A 24,733-nucleotide genomic window follows, 5' to 3' on the forward strand; every position below is an offset into this window, starting at 1 on the left:
TTCAAGCTATGAAGCATATTTCATAACTATAAGATAGATAACCTGGAAACCTACTTCAGAGTCTCCATTCATGCCCTTTATTAACCAGTTGCAAGGAAGTACATGATAAAATAAAGATTGACTTGTAGAATTTGCATCTTTTGTGAAATGTTAAAGCTAAAGTTAGACTCACTCCACAACAAATCATAAATGCAAATTCTTAGTCCAGCACCTCCGTTGGGAGAGTAGTAGAATATCGCAACTTACTTTTAATTGTGAATTAATTGTTCTCTAATCCTAATTTTGATGTCATTTTCAAACTTACTAACTGTACTCTTATGCTCGCATCCAAATCATTTATGTAAATGACAAAAAGTAGAGGACCCAGCACCGATCCTTATGGCACTCCACTGGTCACAGGCCTCCAGTCTGAAAAACAACCCTCCACTACCACCCTTGGACTTTTACCTTTGAGCCAGTTCTGTATCCAAATGGCTAGTTCTCCTCCCTGTATTCCGCGAGATCTAACCTTGCTAATCAGTCTCCCATGGGGAACCTTGTCACATCTACTGCTCTGCCCTTGTCAATCTTCTTTGTTACTTCTTCAAAAAAACTCAATCAAGTTTGTGAGACATGATTTCCCATGCACAAAGCCATGTTGACTATCCTGAATCAGTCCTTGCCTTTCTCCCCGTGTCTGCGTGGGTTTCCTCCTACAATCCAAAAATTGCAGGTCAGGCGAATTGGCCCCGTTAAATTGCCCACAGTTTAGGTCCATTAGTCAGGGGTAAATGTAGAGGAATGGGTCTGGGTGGGTTACTCTTTGGAGGGTCAGTGTGAACTTGCTGGGCTGAAGGGCCTGTCTCTACCCTGTAGGGAATCTAATCTAAATCTGGTTGAGGTGGTGATGGCACAGTGGTAATGTCATTGGACAAGTTATCTACAACCATGATCCTGAGGGCATAAGTTCAAATCCCACCAGGGCGAATGCTGTAAAGGGGAAGGAAGGCTGTTCTGGCACAATGGACCAGAAGACCCCCAGTGTTCAGGTCCCAAATGCACCAGAGGTGTGTTTATAACGCAAGGCAACAGGTTGATCTGAAACATCTACGCTTGAGGGCGCCTGTGCTCTAGAAGGTTCAGGGCAGTGGGCGGGGACAGGGATAAGGGGCGGAACAATCGCCGGAGGGGGCGGAGTCTGTTAGAGGAAGGGGCGGGGAAATCCGGGAAGGGTCTGTGATCCCAAGGGAGCGGCAAATGTGACGCCATCGTGGGGGGCGGGGCTCCCGGGGAAATCTCGCGATGCTCTGCTGTCTGCTGGCGCTTATTACCGGCGGCCGCGCGCGGCTTCCCTTCAGTTCGTCCTCAGTGCAGGACAACATCGGCGGAGGGCGAGCCAATTACAGTGCAGTTCGTCCTCAGTGCAGGGCAACAGCGGGCGGGACAGACCGAACTATTCCGATCCAGCCCGGCCCAGTCGCACACGGCAGCGATATCCTGTAGCATTAATCACCGGTAAGGCGCTGTTCCTTATTCCCTTCCCTGTTTGGAATTTGTTGGCTTCCTGCCTTTCCGCGGCGACTAGGCCCGGTTACCCCGGCGACGGCAGCTGTGGTGCTGGCCCTCTCACAACAAGGAGAGGCTCCCTTTTGCTTGGGGGAGGGGAAGAGAAAAGAGGGAGAGCCTTTTAAACCAGCTTTAGCCAATCTCTGATTTGTGGGCTCGGACTTGCAGGAGCCCCCGAGATGGCATTCCTGTGTGGGGCTCCGTGTTCTCTTTGTTCGTAAAGCTAAAATATTCCTCAGCTACTTTCAAAACAAGCTGCCTGGGGAAGTGGTGGAGGCTGGTGCAATTACATCATTTAAAAGTGCTTCCAAATAAACCTGTTTGACTATAACCTGGTATTGAGGTTTTTAACTTTGTCCACCCCAGTCCAATACTGGCGCCTCCACAACATTTAAAAGGTATCTGGATGGGTATGTGAATAAGGAAGGGCTCAGAGGGATGTGGGCTAAATGCTGGCAAATGAGACTAGATCAATTTAGGGTATCTGGTTGGCGTGGGCGAGTTGTACCGAAGGGTCTTTTTCCGTGTTGTACAATTGAGTGTGACTAAATGGAGGAGAAAGTGAGGTCTGCAGATGCAGGAGATCAGAGCTGAAAATGTGTTGCTGGAAAAGCGCAGCAGGTAGGCCAGCATCCAAGGAACAGGAGATTTGACGTTTCGGGCATAAGCCCTTCTTCAGGAATGTGACTCTAAATGATCAGCTTTTTGATACCACCACCTACACTTTATAAAGGAACTGTCACTCTCAGGAATCATGGCGTAGCTGTAGGAAATCTGAAATAAAAGTTGCTTTGTCTTGTTTTTAAAAAAAAATAGAATAGGTCAGTGTCTTTCAGAGCCATGCGAAGGTCACAAAGTGTTAGGAATGCTCAGCTGGTCAGGTCACATTTGTGAAGAATGAAGGTGGAAAGTCATGAGCCTGAAATGTTGACTTGGCTCCATTCTCAGCAGATGCTACCTAATCGGAGTATTTTCCAAAGTATTTCTGATTTTCCCATTTTTTAGTTGATTTACTATTTCTGTAAAACTTGCTTGCTTTGTGTTTTTAAATTAAGCACTGTTACTTTCTTAAATAGCTCAAATTTGTCAAATGTATATCTATGTTTTGAGTACCTTAATGTCAACGTGCTAATTTAGTTTAAAAAAGCTTTAAAGAGTATAATCACCTTTAGTTTTGTGGATGAATGGCCTCATGAACCTGATGTTATGTTTTGCACCTTGCTCACAATGCAAAGATTAAGTAAATTTTACTTGAAATTATGTACCTTCACCTGTGAACTTGTTTCTGGGAAAATACATTCATTTGTAGCCTAAGAGATGAGTGTGCCACCTAGATGTGTGCAGTACAATTAGAGAAGGTGAACCACACTGTATGTGGACTTTGACTTGGAAAGGAAGTGCTTTGATTGCAAAGCAGGTATTTTCAATGAACACCAGTTTCAGCCCCTAAAAATCACTTTTGTCAGTGGCTTTGATTTCCTTGCCTAAAAGGTTATTGCTCATTGTGGAACATTCATTGTTTTAGTTGAGTTGATGTTTGTTACCACTTTCAAACTATCTTCAGTTTTGACAATGTAGCAGAAATTTTAATATGAATAAATGTCTCATTCTTCACAGAGTTAAAATAGGTTAGGTACATGTTGGCACAGTTAGTAATGTCAATCTTTCTCTCTTTGATAACGCCGTTTACATTGCTCTGACTTATTACCACTGAAACTTTACAGAGCTATGAATAATCTTGCTCATGTTGCATCATAACATCGTCAATTTACTGTAATAAGATCCATTAGTCCAGTCCTATGATGTAATTCTGGCAGTTCCACAAGTTAATTGAAAAGGAAATATATTGCAAAAATATAGAAATGTAGAGATAGTTATAAGGTCATAATTGATTGTGCTGTGTTTTTTGAAATGGTGCTAGAAAGATACTTTAGGTGAAGTCTATAGTTTCTGCTCTTTAGATTGTCTAATGGCAGGAGTTGGAATGTGCTAATAAACAGACACAGTATACTGTTTCCTCCTTCACATTTGTCACATGTCTGGCAACAGAACTGTTTAATATCCTGTTGGGAGCACATAATTCTAATACTTAGTTTTTTAAAAAGAAATCTAATATTGAAGGCTCCCATTATGTGACATTCTGAAGATTTGAATTCAACAATAGTCCAGTAAATAGAGTTGCTGGGGCCTAACTATTGTGACTAACTTCGAACAATGTTCAATTGATACAAATTCTGAAAAAGAGTTACCTGAATGTAACCTAAACAATTGCAGGCTATTGTTTATTGGGAGTCTTTTTCAGATATCAAATTCCTGGGAGCAGCTCATTTCTTCTTGAGTTTACTGTAATCTTCTATACAAAAGTTACAAAAGTTTGACTTTGTTTTCACTTCTTCTGTTATTGCTTTCAACTTGTGGGATCATTTGAGATGGAGGTGGCCTGACTGAACTTTAGCCTAGTCTTGCTTTTGAGATGACTGCTAATAGAAACGTAAAAGGTGAAAAATGTCTAGAAAATGTGACCATGGAAATTCTAAGTAGAAAAGTTTAAGTTTTTTATTTTGTTCTATCACTGGGATCTATCCATTTAGAATCCCTAGGATCCAAGGAATTTCATGAGTTTGAGGTAGAAATTGAATGGGTTTGAGATTTCTTTGCAACTGCCAGAGTTTTTTTAAAAACAAACCTGGAATATTTCTTAATAAAATAGAACTTGTGCTTATTTACTGTAAGTCAGTGGCCTTGGAAATTAAAAGGCTGTGTCTTGCAGCTGGAGACTGGTATGGCTCCATAAAGAACTCCTAATTGAGTCCAGCTCCTGTTTTATGGACACTCATGCTCCAATTACTTATTACAAGAAATAGAGAAATTGTTCTGACATTGATAAAAATTAGGAGTGTCATTTTATTTTCTTGTCACAAAGATTCCAGTTTGTCTCAGCCCAATTGTACAACAATGAGAAAAACGTTTTTGAAATTTAAAAAAAAACTTGTTTTCTTCCACCACCTCTGCATTTTTTTTTCTCTGGAAAAAAACTCTTGACAGTAGTTGAAAGTATTGATCCCACCCTGATTTTTTTTTTGTCAACCTCTTCTCTAATACCCACTTTGGATAGAACACAATGTTGGTAAGCACAGTTGAAATTCAACTTTGTTAAACTGAACATTTTGGTCTTGCAACTTAGAATTTCAACTGTGACACTATGTAAAGTAATTATCCATGTTATTTGGAAGTAGATTATTTACAATGCTGCATACTTAAGATGTTTGTGTTTATAATATTTGTAACATTTCCTGCGTTGTGCATCACCAGTGAATCCTGAATTATTTTCAGCACTTCACTGTTGGCCGCAAGGAAATGAGATCCCTTCTGGTCTCTTAAACATCAAGAAAATGACTGGATTTGTCATAAATACTAGTAAAATTTGTCACAGATAATTAGGGCTAGTATTTCATGATGCAAGAGCTCTCCTTTGTTTTAAGACTGGATTTGTGTTTCTGCAATGCCACTTAACCATGGGTGGCAAGAAGAAGCACTTGAGGTTATAGCATCAAGGTCACCCATTAATACTTGTGTCAAAAGTTTAATTTGTAATTTTCTCATGCTTTTCCTTGGTCTCTCTTCTCACTCTTGATTGATTCTTTCTGTATCTGGCTTGGAATTCACCGTTTCTTCCTCTCTTTTACACTTTGTATATGATACAGCTTTATAATTTGTCTACTGTGGACTCAGACTTTCACCTGATCTAGCAGTGTCATCAATATGCATTTCCCAAACACTGTTTGTTTTGCTACCCTAAGCTGAAGAGTGAGAGTGACGAGATCAACTCCTGAGAAATGGAAGAAGGGATCTTCATGGCAATGACTGTAGGGCTTCTGCCTTTGAAAGACCTAGCTCCACTTTAAGTTTCTGTCCCTTGTTATCCCAGCAATTGGAAATAATATCCATGTATCTATTCAATCAAATCCTTCATAGTTTTTTTAACTATTCAATCACTAACCCCACAAACTTCTACACTCAAGGAAAACAAGTCACGTTTATGTAATGCTTGCCTTGATTTAATACTCTTAAATCCCATTATTCTGATCTATGAACAGTCAAAAGCCATTTTTTAAACTGAATTTAGTGGTTTGGATGATATTCCTTTTAGAAAGAAATTGTTAAAATAATAAATTTAATAGATTATGTAATGCACAAATTGAGAACCTCTGCGCTTTCCACCCACAAAGCTAAAATGGCCAGACAGCTCTAACATTAAACTGTACCTTGCAATCAAGTTATGTTGCTAGTACTAAACTTAAATTTAGCAAGGTTGTACTGACCTGTTTTGATGTAACTGACTATTTACAATCTATTCTGGTGAAACTGCCGCTTTGTTTTGATGTTTACTTATAACAATATCAAATTTTTCATTGCCATGTTTTTTTTCATCGCCTGGTGTGGATTAGTTGATAGTGGCAGGAGAACTATCTGCTCATACACTGCCTCTTTAAATTAAGTTTTGAACTAATTGCTAGGAAGTTTGATGAGGGCACTTCTCCACTTGTTTTTTAATTGTGAAGTCTACTAAGCTGTATAACCAACATTGGAAGCTCATATGGTGAAGGGCCAATGCTTTTTACTGTTTATATCATACTTTTAAAAAATAAAATATAGTTGTTTAACTTTGTTTTCTCCAGTGTGAATAAATCAAGTAACGTGCCAGTAAATGGTCTTAATGATCAGATATTTCTGACAGTGTCTTTTGTTTAAGGTACAAAGGTTTCTATTAAAATCTTTCATTGTCTCAGGGCTTGAATAGATGATGAGTATGTCACAACCAGCTGTCTAGTTCTGGAGCCTTATTTCAAAGCTCTTGACTGCAACCATTTCAGATTATGTCTTGTATGCTGAACTCTGTTGTGTGAGGGAACAATTTAGAGTACAGTAAAGATGAGTTTTTTGAGATTTGTGTTTGTTCTGTATCAGCATTACCAATGGAATTGTTCATTCGGGTGAGTTTATATTTGAGAGCTAGCTAGGTTGGTTTTAAGTTGGTATTTTTGCATTTATTGAGTTATGAATATTGTCGTCAGTGGTTGTAAAGCTTTTTTTCTATAAAATTGAATAATCTTCTTGATGTTTTCTATAATGAATCTCACTTTAAAAACTGGTTTCCTTCAGCACCAAAAAAAATTAGTTTTTCTTCACTTTTCACGTTGCGAAAGTTTGTAATCCAGAGGTAGCATTTTAAAATGTTGCTCACCTTTTATCCATTAGATCACTCCTTTAATTAACTACTCAGATTTCATGTGTAGTGTGTATTTATATAGAACTATACCTCCCAACCAGGCTTGAGGTGAAAATCACTAGGGTAAAGAGCCACATAATGTTTAAAAGAAAATCGCTATATTGTAGTAAGTGAGCATGCTATTCCCATCATTTAGAAAGCAGCAACTAGAACTTTCGTTTTTTTTCTTCAATATTTCAGGAAAAAAAAACATCAGTTTGAAACTAAACTTTAGACTTTTTTGGAGGAAGGGTATGAAGATATGAATTTGCCTACTGCGTTTTAACATGCATTAAAGGCACTTCTTTTAAAATTGTGGAAAGAGCTCATCTGGTAACTCAAAATGCAAATACAACTTGTCGAAAATGTTGTGAAGCAGTAACTTCAAATGTTTGATCATGAGCATATCGGGCCCCTGATGAATTATTCTGTGGTTCAATATGATTTGTCTCATGTTTCTGTCTTGCTCAGGAGATTGTGTTCCATGCATTTAACCTTTTTTGTGTGAAATGTTTGCTAATTTGGATTCCTGAACTTGTCATTTTACTCGTTTGGCTATACCCCTTGCCTTGTAGTTGAAATAGTACTGAAGTTTTTTATATTTAGTTTACCATCTTTTGTCTTAAAGTTAGCCCTCCTTCAAATTTTAATCTTTTTAAAGTAAGATTTCCCTTAATGATTTATTTTAACTGCTTTGTAATGAGCAATCCCTTCTTTCTGTGCCTGGGTTCAAGTCCACAAGTATTTCTTAAAAATGTAACATCCCAAACTTGTAATTTTAAATTTCTTTTCCTTGTTAATGTAATATTTAAATCTGATTACGTTTGTGAACCATTATGAAACATTACATTTCAGCCCTCGTTTCTTTGAAAAAACAAACTAAGTATGTGTAATCCTTTCAGATGTAAGAGTCCAAAGTGTTGCAATTGCACAATGAATCTTCCATAAACATGATGCTTGAGAGTGTTTTCTCTTCAGGATGAGTTTTATTTTCCTTGACCAAAAACAGAATTTATACTATAGGTCAAATTCTTTACTTTCCTCTAGTTTAAGAACTACAATGGAGGCCATTGTCCGTCGCTGTCCATTCCTTTCACGTGTATCCCAGACTTTTCTTCAGAAGGCTGGCAAGTCACTGATCTACTATGCTCAACACTGTCCTGTTATGATGATGAAGGCAGGAGCCAAACCTATAACCCGGACTGTCGCCACCTCTGCTGCTCACTGTCAACAGACCAAAGAAACCACCCCGGTGAATGAGAGTAAGGGTCTGCTTGTCTTTTTAAGCATGGTGATAACTTTTTAAAGCTGATTTGCATATACTTAAAAGCTTTGAAAGGAGTTATTGTTGGAATATGTCAAAAGGAACAAAATTATTCCTTTTTTGTTCCAATATTCTTGAGGCTTGTCAATCAAATAAATGGGCATAATTGGTTATGAAAATGGTTACAGCAAAACTTGGCCTGCAGTTCACTTAATCATTTGAAGTACTTAAAGTCAATGTTAAAATGTCATTAATTTATCCATTTTAATTGCTAAGCTGAAATAGCAACCGCTTTTTATAGTTTAGGTGTAAGAACCCATTTTTAAAAAAAAATAGGACTCCAGTGTGACTCCATCCTGAAATTCTGTCTGAAATGGGTATACTATAACAAATTGAATTAATAGAGCTCATTAGTTTAAGAATAAAGTGATGACAGCTTTGTTCAAATGGGTTCATGTGGACAACGGATGTGGGGAAAATAACAAAATTATGCAATCCCTCAGTTTGGATTTATGTTTTCAGAGCTGTTTTTCTATACATACAATATTGTAACCTGTAATTAGCAGTTTCTCAAGTATTTCATTACAATTGTTTAAAATATCAATCATTTAGATTTAAAATAGACCAATTTAATTAATTTGTTCAGTTTAACTTAATTTCTAAGCTTTTAAAGCTCCAGATCTTTCTTTAATGGTTTCTGAAGATGTTTTCCTTTTTTTGATTTCATGTTAAATTTTGCTGAGTGTGCTTTTCTGAATGCTCCACAGAACCCACAAGTTTGACGTCAGCCCCAAGTGCCCCAGCTTCTCAGCTTCCCCCTGGACACCCAGTCCCTAATGCTGGACAGACAATTGCTTCCAAATGTCCATTCCTTGCTGGTGAGATGAGCCATGGTAAGAGCTCGGTTGTACGAAAAGCCAGTGTGGAGCTATCAGAGGATGTGCAACAGATGCACGCTGTGAGGAAAGGTAGGATGATCTAGGTGTTTGATTTATAATTTAGTTTGTGTACTTTTAATATTGAAGGCTTGCTGTCATTTTATATCGGATGTTACAAAGTGCTTTACAGCTGTCATTACATTTTCTTCACATGACGTCACTGTTTTATGGGTGGATTTGGCAACTAATTTGTGTTGCAAAACTTCATGATGAGAAGTTGTTGCACAGTAACAGGAGACTGTGTGTGTGTGTGTGTGTGTGTGTGTGTTATTTCGCAATTAATCTGTATGTAAAGTGGCTGCTTGATTTCTAATGATAACTAGTATCCAAGTTCCTGAAGCTGCTAAATTTGAGTTTTTTTATGATTTTAAACAACACTTGTATCCCCTTTTTTTATGGTATTGACTCTGGTACCTTCCTAAAGTGGTGTTTGATTATTCTTGACCAGAGTTACCTGTGTCATCGGTCGACTTGACTGTTACCAACATCCAAAAGGAAGCTGGCCTGCAAAAGAACCTGAATAATGGGGCAAAGCAAAAGCCTTCAATTTCTCACCTCATTCAGGACAACATACCAAAATGTGAGTGCACAACAAAATACAATTTATGCGAGTATGCCATGAGTAGTACCAATTTTAACATGTTCTTGCATTTTGAACAGCCATGGTCATGTTACTTGGTTTTATTTTTAAGTTTTAAAATCTTTATTTTGTATTTCTGCAGCCATTTCAGCTTTTAAATATGATGGATTCTTTGAAAAAAAGATTGATGAGAAGAAGAAAGATCATACTTACCGTGTCTTCAAAACTGTGAATCGCCGTGCTGATGTATTTCCTATGGCAGATGACTATTCTGATTCTGTGAGTGTCAAGAAGGAAGTTTCTGTTTGGTGCAGCAATGATTACCTTGGAATGAGCCGTCACCCACGTGTTGTGGGCTCTATCATGTGAGTTTTTGAAATAAAAATCAAACCTATATTATGCCACAGATAATTTCTTTAGACTTGAGCGTCCTCAAATTGTTTTTTGAAAATAGTATTGGTTTCATTCTAGGAGTATTTTTCAATGAACTTGAGCCATTCTGCATCTGTTGCAATTAAACGTTCTTTAAACTATAATGATCAGGCAATAGATTAGTCTGGCTAAATTATCAGAAGTATGCCACCGTTTTTCATTAGTGTCTTTATCCCTCAAGTTCGTACCCAGGTTGACAAAGAAGTAAGAGCTAGTGTTTGACAATGATCCCTTCCTGATCCTTTGTAAACATTTGGGTAAATAAAGGTTTGTATGTCAGATGCCCAGTGGTGATAAAGGAGGCATCAAATTGAGAAGACTTAAACATTTTCAAATAATGCATGTATCACTGGTCTATTTTCTTTTTCAATAGTTAGATTCTTAAATTTATATCTAGGGACACCCTTCGAAGTCATGGTGCTGGAGCTGGTGGAACCAGGAATATTTCTGGAACCAGCAAGTATCACGTTGATTTAGAAAATGAATTGGCTGATCTCCATGGCAAAGATGCAGCACTACTGTTCTCATCATGCTTTGTGGCAAATGATTCTACCCTCTTTACACTGGCCAAAATGCTCCCAGGTATGAGTTGCTACTTATTTAGTTTATAAGTCAAACAGTCTACTTTTTAGACAAAATTTACCATTTACCCTCCCCATTTAGTGGTGCTGATCTGTTTTAGGGATGGACATACCACTCACTCCCTATAGTGAGTATTTTTTCTTCTGCATAGAGGGCATTGTAGCTGTTGTCTTTTCTTTACTGTTTTGAGGAGTTGGATATAAACCAAAAGTAGGTCTTAGTTGAAGCTTCCCTTTATTATTTGCATTGCTCTACTAATTCTAGCCTTTGAACTTGGCTGTTAGAGAAGACAGCACCACACTTTTTGGGGAGTGTAAATTCACACACCCTCCCTAACAGGATATACTTTCCTTCATCTGCAAATTGTTCCTGCTTCAGAGTTTCTCGCCTAATATCTCCACTTGACACCAGACCCTATGCGACCTAACCTGTTTATGATGGCAGTGTTGCAGTCTCTCCTTGATCATATGCAGTTTTAATCCCTCGCCTCCCCCTTTTCCCAATGACCAGGCTTTCCATTGTTCGGTTGTACTTTTTTTAAAAAGCCAATTAAAGGCAGATCGTATCCTGCAATGGCTTGGTTTTTATTTGCACCTTTTGCTGACTTAGGAATGAATCCTCCAGAGAACGGTCCTTTCCTCCTCCATGTTGTATATTCTGAATTTTGTGCCTTCTTTCTGCATTTGTTCCTCAATGGGGACATCTGGACCCCACCATCTTGCATTCCTCCAGTTTTCTTTTTTATTCCCTACAATATGGTCCATCAAGTTCACACTGACCATCCGAAGAGTAACCCAGCCAGCCCCATTCCCCTACCCTGTCTTTACCCCTGACTAATGCACCTAACATTATGGACAATTTAGCATGGCCAATTCACCGAACCCCGACATCTTTTGGATGTTGGGAGGAAACCCGTGCGCAGACAGAATGTGCGGAATCAGCACTGTAAGGCAGCAGTGCTAACCACTGAGCCATCGTGCCACCCTTTTGTCTGTGTTTCTGTCTGTGAACAAACTTTTTTTTGTTGAAACTTATATTATCCCTTCTGATTGCTTTGCTTTGCTTTGCTTTGCTTTGTCCCTTTTTTTTATTTCTTCAAAATCTTTTGGGTTTGAGAAATGCCAAAATCTTTGCTTTGCTTTATCTGCAGTTGTCCACTTGTTCATGGAATTTAGAAGCTAAGCTTCTGTAGTGAGTGACTTCCTAGTGTCTGATAGCTGACAAGTTGGTTTAATGCAGTGAAGAGATTGTGCTTAAATTTGCCAGTATCCGCAAGAGTTGGGCTGTTGTCACTAGTTTATCTCGAGGAAATGGATGAGTCACTTCTAAGTATGGGCGATGAGAACAAGATCGGGTTTTGCTGTGGGCACACATTTATAAAGCATGACAATTTGATATGTAGACTTGCATGTGAGGATTCTTAACTTAGAAGGTAATGGAAGATGGTTCTACAGACTCGAACCAAATGTCAGCAAGAGAAGAAAATGTGCAAGATGGGAATGTAACAAAGGGAGGGGGGTAAATGTGAATTTTCCTATAAGATTTTATCAAAGCTTTTTGGTTTCCATCAAGAAAATAAATCATTTTTTTTGTGAAATGAACATGGTTCAGACAATTTTATTGTACAGCTAGTCACTATTGATATGATGATCTCTAAGTATTGTGCCTTTTAATCTCACTCATGTCCCAGGTGTTAAATGTGGTTTCTGTTTTACCTTTTATGTTTTAGGATGTGAAATCTACTCTGATGCCGGAAACCATGCCTCCATGATACAAGGCATACGAAACAGTGGAGTTCCAAAGTTTATATTTCGTCACAATGATGTCAATCATCTACGAGAGCTATTGAAGAATTCTGACTCGGCTACTCCAAAGATTGTAGCCTTTGAGACAGTCCATTCAATGGATGGTAGGCAGTGCACTCCTAGTTAAATTTAAAACTTTATGGGGTAGGGGACAGTTACCATATTTAGTGTTGTAAATTTATCAAACATTAACTTGAAAAATTTGCCATGCTAGCATCCTTTGTATTTCCTGATGTCTTGCGTTTGGTTAAAGTTGATTTTTCACCTCTTGGAAGGAGTCTGTAATAAAGTGATGATGCAACATATTTGTAATTTTAAGCTTTTGAAAGCATTTTACTGTAAGCTTTTTTCAGTTACTGATATCCTAGATAAGCAGTTAACTTTCTTTTTGGTGTTGGTGTAAAAGTTTTAACTCTGCCTGGAGGAACTACTTGGCATCCTAGTTATAATCCTGATATTCTCCATTAATCAGATTTTTGAATTAAAATTTACTGAACTTAATATTGATGTTGCAAAATGCTAACTATCACAATTCTAATAATTCCCTGACTGTTCTACATCTATGATTCGCTATTACGTTTATCAAAAACACTAAATTTCTCTCTCCAACACTGAATCGCAATGCTGCGGGCCATGAAAAGAATGGTTGCCTCAGGTTTGCTGTAAATCAAGAGCTTCATTGCTCATGAGAATTTGTATGTACAGTATAATGGTGGAGGAATTCCAGAGGGTGGGACCTAGTAGGTATCGGTGAGGGGGTACTGTGTAGCACTGCTGAAGAAGAAGAAAACCTTAATGGCAGGATTTGATTGATTGGATTGGCACTGAGGAAGAATAGGCAGAGGAAAATATTTCCATGAAGATCAGGTTATGGAAGTGAAAGATAGAACCTTTTTTTAATGGAGAGAGATTCAAGTGCCACTTTGAATCCGGGCATGTGGAAGAAGACTACTGTCTTGGACAAGGTTGGAGCTCATTAAGAGTGCCAATACTTATTAATAGGATTAGAGGAGTATTTCTTTAAAAATGTGAATAGTGGAATATTCTGTCAAACATTTTAAACTAGAGCATGACTTCTGGCTAATGAAAACTGAATTTACATTCCAAATCATCTAGATTTTTTTATTCTTGTTTTAAAATCTAATCTTGGTACAGGTGACCATGAAACTATTAGTGGTTGTTGTAAGCATCTATCTGGTTCACCTGATGTTCTTTTTGGAAGGAAATCTTTGAATGCTTAAATGGTCCTCAAGAGAAGAGGTATTGGCAGGATGACTTAAAATTACCAAGTCTTACCCTTTTTTTTCCCCTCCCCGAGTTGATTCTTGAATTATCTACTCTGGAGTATTTTTTTTTGTTTTAGTTCCTTCATACTCGGTATCTGGTTTAATGGTCAGGCATCTATGCATTGTGCAGTTCTACCAGCACACTGTCCTTTTTTTTTATGCTTAAAATATAGGATCATTACATGGTTGAATTTTTGTACTTGTGAACGAAAGCAGGATATGAAGCAAATCTCTCAACTTTCCAAATATCAATAGGTGCGGTCTGTCCTTTGGAGGAGATGTGTAATGTAGCCCATCAATATGGTGCAATAACTTTTGTTGATGAAGTCCATGCTGTTGGCCTTTATGGCTCTAGGGGTGGAGGAATAGGAGATCGAGATGGAGTCATGCATAAAATGGATATAATATCTGGAACACTGGGTGAGTATGTTAATGCATTTTTAAAAAAAAAGTGTACTTTTTTTGTCTTTGAGCACGGAATGCATATGACAGCAAGAGTTATTGGTTAGAGTTTGATATGAAGGTTGTTTTCTTATTGTCAACTTGTATGTCCTTTTTAAATTTTCTTTTGTATTCTGGATATCTATCTTTGCATAATACAGCAATAATGTTTTTGATTCTGTAATGTTACAGAAGTTACCACTTCAGGGTTGCCTCATTAGAGGCAAGGAAGAAAATGTTGTAACGAAATATTTCAATAGTAGAAGATTAAAGAATAGTATAAGGTCATGTTGGGGTGGATATTCAAATTATTTCTTGAAGATCTGGTTAAGGAAATAGCCATGAAATTTAATTCATCTTTTGACTTTTTAGTGAATTTTTTACGATTTTAATGATTTTTTTGATGAGTAACCTTGGCAGTATTTTTAAATTCTAGTTCAGCATCCTACTATGTGGGTTGTTTTTGTTTTAAAACCATTCACTTCTTCAGAATAGCAAAATACATTAGACCTATTTGGAATCAAAACTGAAAAACAGTTAAGTAATTCATAAATTGAGGGAAAGGGTATTATAACTGCAGTCACTGTCAACTTCAGCTCTGCACATTTTTCTGTCAAAACAAATCATACCCAAGGATTTTATAGTAATAAAATGCAGTGAGGCATTAATTTAAAACTCCTAAAATTGAAAATAGGACGTCTCTAATGCTTTGTTGCAAATGTAAGGTCAACTAAAACTCTTTTTTTAATTTCTAATTTGAAAATCTAAACTAAGTAATGTGATGTAACTATTTAAATTCATTTGAAATGCCTTCTAAATTCATGTCAGATTTTTTTGTCTCCAGTTACAATGTGCATCTTGGCAACCAAAATCTGTTGGATCCTTAATCTTTTTGTGTGGTTTCAAAGATCTGATTTATCCGTAGGTTTAACAGATATTGTTGCTGCGATTTGCTTGAAGCTTTATTTATCCTTTTTGTGTATAACATTGTTCTTTGACAGTTGGCTACAATACAAAAGTAATTTTGCAAGGCTTAGGTGCATGCTCTTGCCTGCCACTGACTGAGTCCTGATACACTTGTCTTTGGTAGCTGACAGCAATCCTTAAAGAACTGTACTCTGACTTTAGGCTTGTGGGGGTAAAAGGTGTGATTAACCTGCTAGTTTTACTATACACTGGCTATACCTGTGGGTTTGCAAACCTTTTCTTTTGTAAAACTATGCCCAACCTCTGGTGTCCGCATGGATTTCTTGACTCTTACCTTGTAAAGGAAAAGAAAAACACCTTCTAAAACTAATAGTAGGTCTTGTTTCATAAAATAACACTACACTGACTCTGTGCAAAAAGGAAAGTTGAGTTGTGACCATCTTTAGCCGCTGAAGAATGTTGATTTAAATTAGGCAACATAGATGTCTGTCTTCTGGAGGATTTTGGATAATTAAGTTACTTTTCTGAAAGGCCGTGTATGATTTTTTTTAAGAAAGTGAAGCTCGGAAAGCAACTCCACTAGGATGATTTTTAGAACATGCTAATAGCATTTTGTGGTGTGAAAACCTTTTTAATCAGCTTCCCCCCCCCCCACTCCCTTCCCAAAGAAAAACTGGTACTGCATTATATTTTATCTTGAATGGTACATTGCCTATATAAATACTGTTTCTTGACTTTTTTTTGAAAACTGCGTATCAGTTTGAAGTTTTCATTGTCCCCACGTCATGTAAACTAGTAAGGAGCCAAGTAAATAAAACCCATTGAATTAATCAGGCCATTGTGAGAACATCCTGTCCCTCTCTGAGAGAATTTATTGCCAGCAATCCCTTTCAAACCAAAATCTACCCTCTGAATTACATTGAAGTTTTTGAGGGGTGACGTGAGAGCGCTTCATGTTGCTTTTAATCTGAGCAATTGAATCTGTTTGATCTTTTTGTAGTTGAACTAAATGCACTTACTAGATAATTTTAATGACTTACTGCCACATTTTGGTTTTGAATTGAGGTGTGGTGAACTTAGAACCTTTTTTATTCTGAAATAAACTAATTTCCATCCACCAATTGTGTGCAATATAGAAACAAAGTGCCAACACCATGTCCATGTACCCATTAATGCAATCTTCAGAATTGCTGATTTTTCTTTTATTAAACACGTTCTTTCTGTATTGTGATTTTAAAGTACTATCTTTGGATTTTGGATTTATTTATAATTAAGTTGTTACCTATACTGTAGTTGTGATAGAGAAGGCTGTTTCGTTTCAGAGTGTAAACAAAGCATTTTTTTTTAGTGAAACGGCCTGCAGCCTTCTCATTCTAAACAGTTGTTTAGAATATGTTCAGAGCTGACGGTAATGTTTAAAAATCGGAAATAGAAGTTAACAAAAACTATTATTTGGCTAAATACATTAACTAGGTAGGAAATGCAAGTATGAACTGTGGAATAAAGCATTTCTTTTGAAGATCATTTTACCACCGAGTATTTTCAGGTTTCCCTATTGCTTTTTCATAGACATTTTCAAATATTATTATGTCAAGTTGCAGTGTGCAGGATATTTCACTTGTGGGAGAGTCAAATTGCACATTTGTGAGAGCATTACCCAAGTTTTTTTACATCTTTGTTGAATATGTGGCTGGCAATGATGTAGTGATGCCAACAGTGGGAATCCGTTCCCATACTGCCCGAGGTCACCCTGGAAATCCTGACTCCTTCCTTTACCTGGGGCATGGTGACTCTCTGGTTCAACTTCCTGTGCATCATCTCTCACTAATGAGAGAGCAACCTACTGTCCTAAGTGTTTTGTGACTTTAAGTAAATTTAGATTTGAGTAGAGCTGTAATTAGTACTGAAATAAGGTCTCTGCAACCTTTTTGAATGTCTTTGAAAAGTTGATGCCAAGGTCACCTATTCACGTGTTGAACACAGATTCTGTCCATTGGAGGGGGTTGAAGGAGATTACATTATTTGTTGGAGTGGGGCATAAGTTTAATTTTTGGCATGTAAATTTATAAAAGCAGCTAGTATTTGCAAGATTGATTAGGATCGATCTTGCATTTAAAAAAAAATTGACTATCCTAATCTTTGAGCTTAAAAAGCCCTCATGAATTTATTTATGCACAGAAGTATTCTGCATTGCACTTTCATGTTAGTGATTGATCTAGCAAATCACTTATTGAAAGAAAATAAAGTTTTTGTATTAATTTGGACAAAAGTTGAACTGCAATGGACGTGTTACACTAGGTGGGGGAGGGAGAGAAGGAGGTCAGCTATAACCTAATTAGGTAAGAATTGGAGAATATGGATTGGAAGTGGTAAATCCCCATCTGAAGTGGAAGTCTCTTTTTTTAAAGACCATTTGATTAGAGTGCAAGGCTGGCGTGTACCTGTGAAAATGAAGGATCGGAATGGCAGGATTTGGGAACCTTGGATGACAGAAAATTATCAGCTTCGTCAAAAAAAAACCGAAGGTCAAGGCAAATAGAAATCAAATTCTTTAAGAATGAAGAGAAATAGGAAGAGGCTCAAACAGTTAGTTAGGACTGAAATGGGCAATGAAATCTCCTTGACCAAAAGGGTAAAGGGGGAACTTGAGGCATTTTATACATGTATGAGGGCCAAGAATGTAGGTCGGGAAAGAGTAGGCCAACTAAAGGATCTCTTTCCCCCTTTTTCATCTGATCTGTACAACCTTCATAATTTTCTCCTTGATGAACATCTTGCATCAGTACTCACCAGAGCAGGACCTGAGGGATGTTGAGGTTGAGGAAAAGTATGGGAATACACTCTGGCAAGTTAACATAATGAAGGAGAAAGTGAGTGTCTTGAAATGCATCATGGTAGACAAATCCCTAGGGCCAGATGGGAGGTATCCCAGGATATTGTGGGAAGAAGGCAAGGGAGCAAATAGCTGAGGCCTTAACAGATATCTTTGCATCCTCTTTGGCCATTCTCCAGTGCTCTGGTACCTGAGGCCAATGTTGTTCCTTTTGTATACGAAGGGAAGCAGGTCATTACAGGCAGGTGAGCCTGACATCAGGTGGTAAAACTGTTGAACAAGATACTGAGACACAGGATTTATTCACACTTGAGAGTGAAAGGACCGGCTTGTGATCAGCAGTATGGGTATGTGCAGGGAAGATCTTGTCTCGCAGAGCTGATTTTTGTGGTTTTTTGGACTTGAGGGAAATGCTACATGGACTTTAAGGTACATCATGGCGGGCTGCTAGAGAATGTAGTCTCGTGGGATCCAAGGTGTGCTGACTAGATGAATACAGAACTGGCTTGGTCATAAAAGACAGTAATGGTGAAAGGTCCATTTTGGAAAAGAGAGCAATAACTAGTATTGTTTTGAAGAGATCAGTGCTAGATCCTTCTCATGTTTTGTAATATAAATAAATGATCTGGAAGAAAATGTTGATGGTCTGATTAGAAAGTTTGCAGATGACACCAAAGTTGGTAGAGTTGCAGAGAGCAAGGAGGATTGTGAAAGGAAAAAAATGGGATTTAGGTAGCAACTTGGGCAGAGAAATAGCCAATGGAGTTTAATTTGGACAAATGCGAGATGACTTATTTTGGAAGATCAAATCCAGGTGAGAGTCATACAGTAAATTGCAGAGCCCTTAGAGCATTAATGTACAGAGGGATCTGGATGTACAGGTCCACAGATTCTTGATAGTGACAATTTAGGTGGATAGGGTGGTCAAGAAGGCATATAGCATTCTTGTCACACTTGGCTGGGGCATCGAATATAAAAGTTGGTAAATTATGTTCGAGCTGTACAAAGCTTTAGACCACATTTTGGAATCTTGTGTTTTACTTGTTGCTACATTACCAGAAGGACATGAATGCTTTGGGGAGGTGCAGCGAAGGTTTACCAGGATGTTGTCTGGTCTGGAGGATTTTAGCTATGAGGGGACGTTGGATAAACTGAGGGTTTTCACTCGACTGAGAGGCAACCTGGTAAAGGACTACAAAACTGAGAGGGATTAATACTGTGAATAGTCAGAGGCTTTTTTTCCAGCGTTGTAAGGTTAGCTGCAAGAGGGCACAAGTTCAAGAGGAAATGTTTAGAGAAGTGTGGCAAACATTTTTGTGCGTGGTAGGTTCCTGGAACATTCAGACAGTGGAGGTGATGGAAGTGGAAGAAGGTGCATTAGCAATATTTAAAGCATATCTTGATAGACATGTGAACAGGAGACTAACTGGGATTAAAAACCCACATATGAGCAATAAGAAGCGGGTCTAAATAAGGACTAGGCATCCATGCAGGTTTGGGCTGAAGAGTCTGTTCCTATGCTGTATTGTACGTATGTGTGCGTGTATATTATATATTGTATCAAGCTTCAATTTTATCCTTGTTTTGACTTATTGGTTATTTGAATCAAATGAATTAATGCTATTTGAATTAAATGTAGCAATCTTTTTCTGCAGGAAAGGCATTCGGTTGTGTTGGTGGCTACATAGCCAGTACTGCCTCTCTTATAGATACTGTGCGGTCATATGCTGCTGGCTTCATCTTCACTACCTCATTGCCCCCAATGTTGCTTTCTGGTGCTTTGCAATCTGTCCAATTCCTGAAAAGTGGGGATGGTCGAGCTCTGCGCCGTAGGCACCAGCGCAATGTTAAACACCTGCGTCAGTTACTGATGGATGCTGGTTTACCTGTGGTTCACTGTCCCAGTCACATCATTCCAGTCCGAGTAAGTGTTCATTTAAAGTCTTCTGTTTGTTTTTTTTTGGTGTCCCTAATTTCTTTATTCCATATGCTTCTCTTATTTCATATGCATTCCTTCACTATTTATGAAATAAATTCCTGTTTTCTCATTTGAAAACAGCAATTTTGCAGCATGGTCTTTTTAAAAAAAAAAGCACACTGGTGCAGTATTGTATTGATCACTCTACAATAAATGCAAAAGAAAAATTGGTTTATATTTACAATTAATTGTTTGTTTTCCAAATTTGTCGTGTTGCATTTGGCAGAAATTTAACGGCATGTTAACTTCACTCATTTAACAAATTTGTGGTATAATGTGAGAAATTGGATGGGAAGTAAGAATTCCCAAAGAAGACAGCAGTCATATTCATCTTTTGCCATACAAGTAATGAAATTAACCAAAGTGGTGTTGAGCTTGAAGAGTCCACTAAGACATTCCTTGATTCTTATGTATGCTTGCATTTCTAGGTTGCAGATGCTGCTAAAAACACTCAGATCTGTGATGAATTGCTAAGTAAATATAACATTTACGTCCAAGCTATCAATTACCCCACTGTTGCACGTGGTGAGGAACTCTTGCGTATTGCCCCAACCCCACATCACACCCCTGAGATGATGAATAACTTTGTTGGTAAGTAGATAACCTCCTATCAGTGATCAAAGAAATGTAGGGAGAGTAGTGCTGTGTTTTAAAATTATTTTAACCAACTAATCATGGTTGTCTGTAGTTTTGAGTGTTTGGAAATGCGTCCATAGTAATTTGTTTCTCATGCCACTAGTTCAGCCAAAGTAGGGTTCCAGGGAGTAGTGGCAATCTTTGCGGTCTATACCAAACTAGAAAGCTTTGTTCTTTCTTTTGACCAGTCCATAGATGACTGCAGAGCTTTTGTGATTAAAATGGAAGATGGGAAGTCAGTGCCCACAAGTATTATGTTACTGGATAACCCAGGAAGCTGCACTAGTCACTGAGGAAAGGGACTTGCTGGAACATCTGAATTCATTAGTTTAGAAGTGGGAATGCACCAGTTTACACCATAAGAACCTAGTCAAAGCTATTGTGCATTCTTAATGGTTATCTTCTCTCTTCCTTTCCCAACCAAATAACTCTCTTTTGTGACCAGGCTTAACCTGGTAATTCTTCCTGTTAGACTAATTCTACAACCTTGTTTGAATCTTTGCTAAGTTAGTGTCTAGTTTCTGGACATGATTTTCCAGCTGCTGCTTTCTTCGTGAACAATCAAAGCAATACTTTTTCTGCTTTAGGTACAGGACTGGCCACCTCTGTATGTTTCTCTTAGATTCTTGCAGAGTATTCTTTCCATGAGGTTTGGCTATATGTTAACCCTGATCTCAGTGATATGTTGGTTTTTCCTTCCAAAAATATATCCCTATGGCAAAGTGAATCACATTGATCTTGTATCCAGGCAGAAATGCTAATTAGTTACCCACCACAGCTGCATCTCAATTGACCTGAACATTACATAAGTAGTTTAAAGTATAGTGGTATATGAGGAAAAATGCAGGATTTTGGCACTAGGTAATAGAGCTAATGCAGCCATGATGGGATGAATGGCTTCCATAAAACACGTTTATAAAACCCTGCATGCCTAACACCACCCTGAGAGACCTGGAGAATTAATGTGACTATGGCCAACACAGAGATGCTCCTGCCATATTCTGCAGCTGTGAACCTCTTTTGTGCCTTCTTGCAGCAAAGCACCCTGGGTCCTGTTAACTTTTAAACACCATACCTATTCTAGCTGCTTGTCAGACAGAATTGAGAATGGTTGGATTAGTCCCTTCATGCCACCATTTTTACCTTGAGTCCCAGAATATAACAATCTTTTATAAATTTCACTTTGTAACTGGCTCTAGGAATAAGGTGATTAAATGTAATTATTTGTTTGCATGCCTAATCTAGTTCAATTCTGTTTTGTGATACAACTATACATTTAAGTGCAGGAGGTGCTAAAATCCTCATAGCTCAATCGTGTGACTTGGAAGTTGAAGGCAAGGGTTTGAGTGGATTCATAATTTTTTGATTTGATTTGTCTATTCTAATGTAAAACTAGACTTTATTAAACTTATTAAATGCAGTTGCCCAAATTATCTTAATTTCTTATCCCCTTAACCAGCTCATTCTGTAGTTTAATTTTTTAGTAATGTCTTCACTTGTTGATGAGTTGATTTTAGACATGACAATCTGACATTTTAACCACTTGTCTTTTGAAAAAGTCAGTTTGTTTTTTCTTTCTGGAATAACTCAATAAACTCGAGTGGTCAGCTTGAAATCATTGCAGAAGTTGAATAAGTTGTAATCTTATTTTATAAACAGAAAAACTAGTAACAACATGGAAGGATGTTGGATTGGAGTTGAAGGCCCATTCCTCAGCTGAATGTAACTTCTGCAGAAGACCTCTACATTTTGAGATGATGTGTGACCGGGAAATATCCTATTTCAATGGAATGAGCAACCTGATATCTGTGAAAGCCTAGATCAATGTGCTTCAGGACTGTCTTTGTATGAGAACTTAAATTTAGACCATATAATGTATGTTTTTATGAAAATTTACATATTTACATATTTAATTATACAAGATTATTTCCATAGACTAAAAATACTTAATTAAAAAAGGCAAAACTGTTTTTATGTCTGTCTCATGTTATTAAAATATAATAATGGTCTAAGTTTTTTTTTCTACTCCTGAAAGTAGCAGGAACAACTGCACATTTTAATCTCCTAAAATGAAGGGTGAAATAAGAGGCCTTTAAAATAACAGGTATATTTGATTACATTTAGGGAGTTTGGGGGTGGAGGGAAATAGAACGTAGAACTTTACAGCACAGTACAGGCCCTTCGGCCCTCTGTTGCGCTGACCTATGAAACCACTCTGTAGCCCATCTAACCTACACTATTCCGTATGTTTATCCAATTCCCATTTAAATGTCCTTAAAGCTGGCGAGTCTCCTACTGTGGCAGGCAGGGCATAACACATCCTTACTACTGAGTAAAGAACCTACCTCTGACATCTGTCCTATATTTATCAGTGTTTGATCATGGGTCACCTTAAGTCCATTTTTAAAAAAAAAGACTTTATCAAAATTTAGCTGAAAATTCCCCATTCTAAGTGGCAATATACATATCTAGTTTCCTTTTACTGTCTGTGTCCTTGTTCAAATATGTTGATTTGGGTTGGATGCTGGCTAAGTGGTTTGTTCAGAGTAGGTTTAGATCATTTCAGTTGTCACCTGCTGCTATGTTATAAGTTCTTCTTCTGTAATCAATAAATATCACATCTTGTCAGGAACAATTCAATCTGTAGAATGGTTCCAGTATTATTGAAAATACTTGCCCAAGCTTTTATCCGACACTAACTTGGAGCTTGAACACAATGCAACCTTGGAAATGAGTTGTACAGCCTATCATACCCTAGGCTTGTTTTGCTGGTACCAGCCCAAAAGTGAGATTTTTATCTAGATCAAAGATATACATTTATGATTTTAATTTGATATCAAACTGAATTAGTATTGTTACTTTTTATAAAATGGGATAGGAAAGAAGATACAGAATTTAGTAGCACCAAATTGATCATCCTCTCCACTAAAGATCTGAAAGCAAGCTTAGTATCCCAGTGTGTTCCATATTGTTGTTCTTAATGGGCCTAAAGTTGCAAGTGAGACGGTAGCAAAGGTTCAGCAGCTGGTGAAAATATTAATGTCTTGTGAAGTTGAGGAATATTTTAATTGATTTTCTTTTTGTTGTTGTGAAATGTCTTCCAACACATGCACCTAATTGAGTTTCAGATCCATCCTATTTCTCCACTGTTTAAAATGTTAATTCCTTTTTCAACCAGTGTTGTATCAGTTTCATTCCCTGGGTCTGATGTCTGCATAATATTACTCAATCTCTCCATTTCCTCTTAGCTTTAGTAGAATTGATCCCTTGCTTCCCACACAGAGCAAGTAATCTCTATTAACTCAGTGGAGAAACTTCTTCAAATCTCTTGATTCGGTTTGCTCAAGTGGCAATGGTTTTATCATATTAAAAGTTGTCTTAACTTGCAGTTTTTCATTCCATGTATCATGTTAGACCAACACGTTTTAATAAAGGTGTTCACAGTACACTGATTTTATCCATTACACTTTTGCTCAATGTTTCTATGCTGCATAGTTATGAAACCAAAATTCTACCTGCCAAGTTTTAAATATGGTATAGTTGTTTGTCTTTGTGCTTTCTTGGAATTTATTTTTATTATTGCTGTCTGTCCATCTACATCCTTCAATCTGTTGAGTGTAGGCTTCTGGTGCTTGGATTTTTTTTTTTTCGTTTTCACTATCCCTAGATCCTCATGGCATTGCATGATTTGTTTCAGCCTCCAAAATGGCCCTTTTGAAGATATTAACATGCCTTTGAACATATACAGCTGTATATATTACAAAACTGAAGGAACAATTTTTTTTAATGGGTAGGATGAGGTAAAGGGTTTTTGTGTAATTTGTATTTCACAATCTAAGACAGCAATTACTGGACTCTGAAGGCAGAAAAATCTTGTTTTGAGAAGTTCCAAACAAACTTGAAAGCTTTCTCAAGCATAAATTTAGAATGTTACTTCTGGTATAAACTTGGCTGATGTCCCACTAATAATTTCTGCAAAATCTAGGGTTACTCTCTACCCAGTACTAGCTGTATGAAATGTTACACTGTTCAGATATTATTTCTGAATCTGAGAAACCATTTCCTCCCCTAGATTGAGACCAAAAATATTTTAGTTATTGGAGATTATTGCTATTTGAGGTGTCCTGGTGCACATAAAATATGTGCTGTATTTGACTATAATCACTGCACCATTTGCAAGTTTCCTTCTCAGCCACACACCGCCCTGACTTGGAGTG

The 24,733-nt window shown here is 37.6% G+C and overlaps 1 protein-coding gene across 1 annotated transcript; it reads left to right on the forward strand.

Annotated features, from left to right (window-relative positions):
* Positions 1-1,327: 1,327 nt before the first annotated feature.
* alas1 (aminolevulinate, delta-, synthase 1) lies at positions 1,328-23,962 on the forward strand. The gene is made up of 11 exons (XM_060835509.1): positions 1,328-1,494; positions 7,862-8,076; positions 8,846-9,046; positions 9,465-9,596; positions 9,739-9,961; positions 10,426-10,610; positions 12,340-12,519; positions 13,957-14,121; positions 19,558-19,826; positions 20,309-20,471; positions 22,176-23,962. The coding sequence occupies exons 2-11, from the start codon at positions 7,875-7,877 to the stop codon at positions 22,334-22,336; spliced, it is 1,881 nt and encodes a 626-aa protein (XP_060691492.1). The 5' UTR covers positions 1,328-1,494; positions 7,862-7,874; the 3' UTR covers positions 22,337-23,962.
* Positions 23,963-24,733: the final 771 nt, after the last annotated feature.

Source organism: Hemiscyllium ocellatum, chromosome 14 (genome assembly GCF_020745735.1).
Source record: "Hemiscyllium ocellatum isolate sHemOce1 chromosome 14, sHemOce1.pat.X.cur, whole genome shotgun sequence".
Lineage (NCBI taxonomy): Eukaryota > Metazoa > Chordata > Chondrichthyes > Orectolobiformes > Hemiscylliidae > Hemiscyllium > Hemiscyllium ocellatum.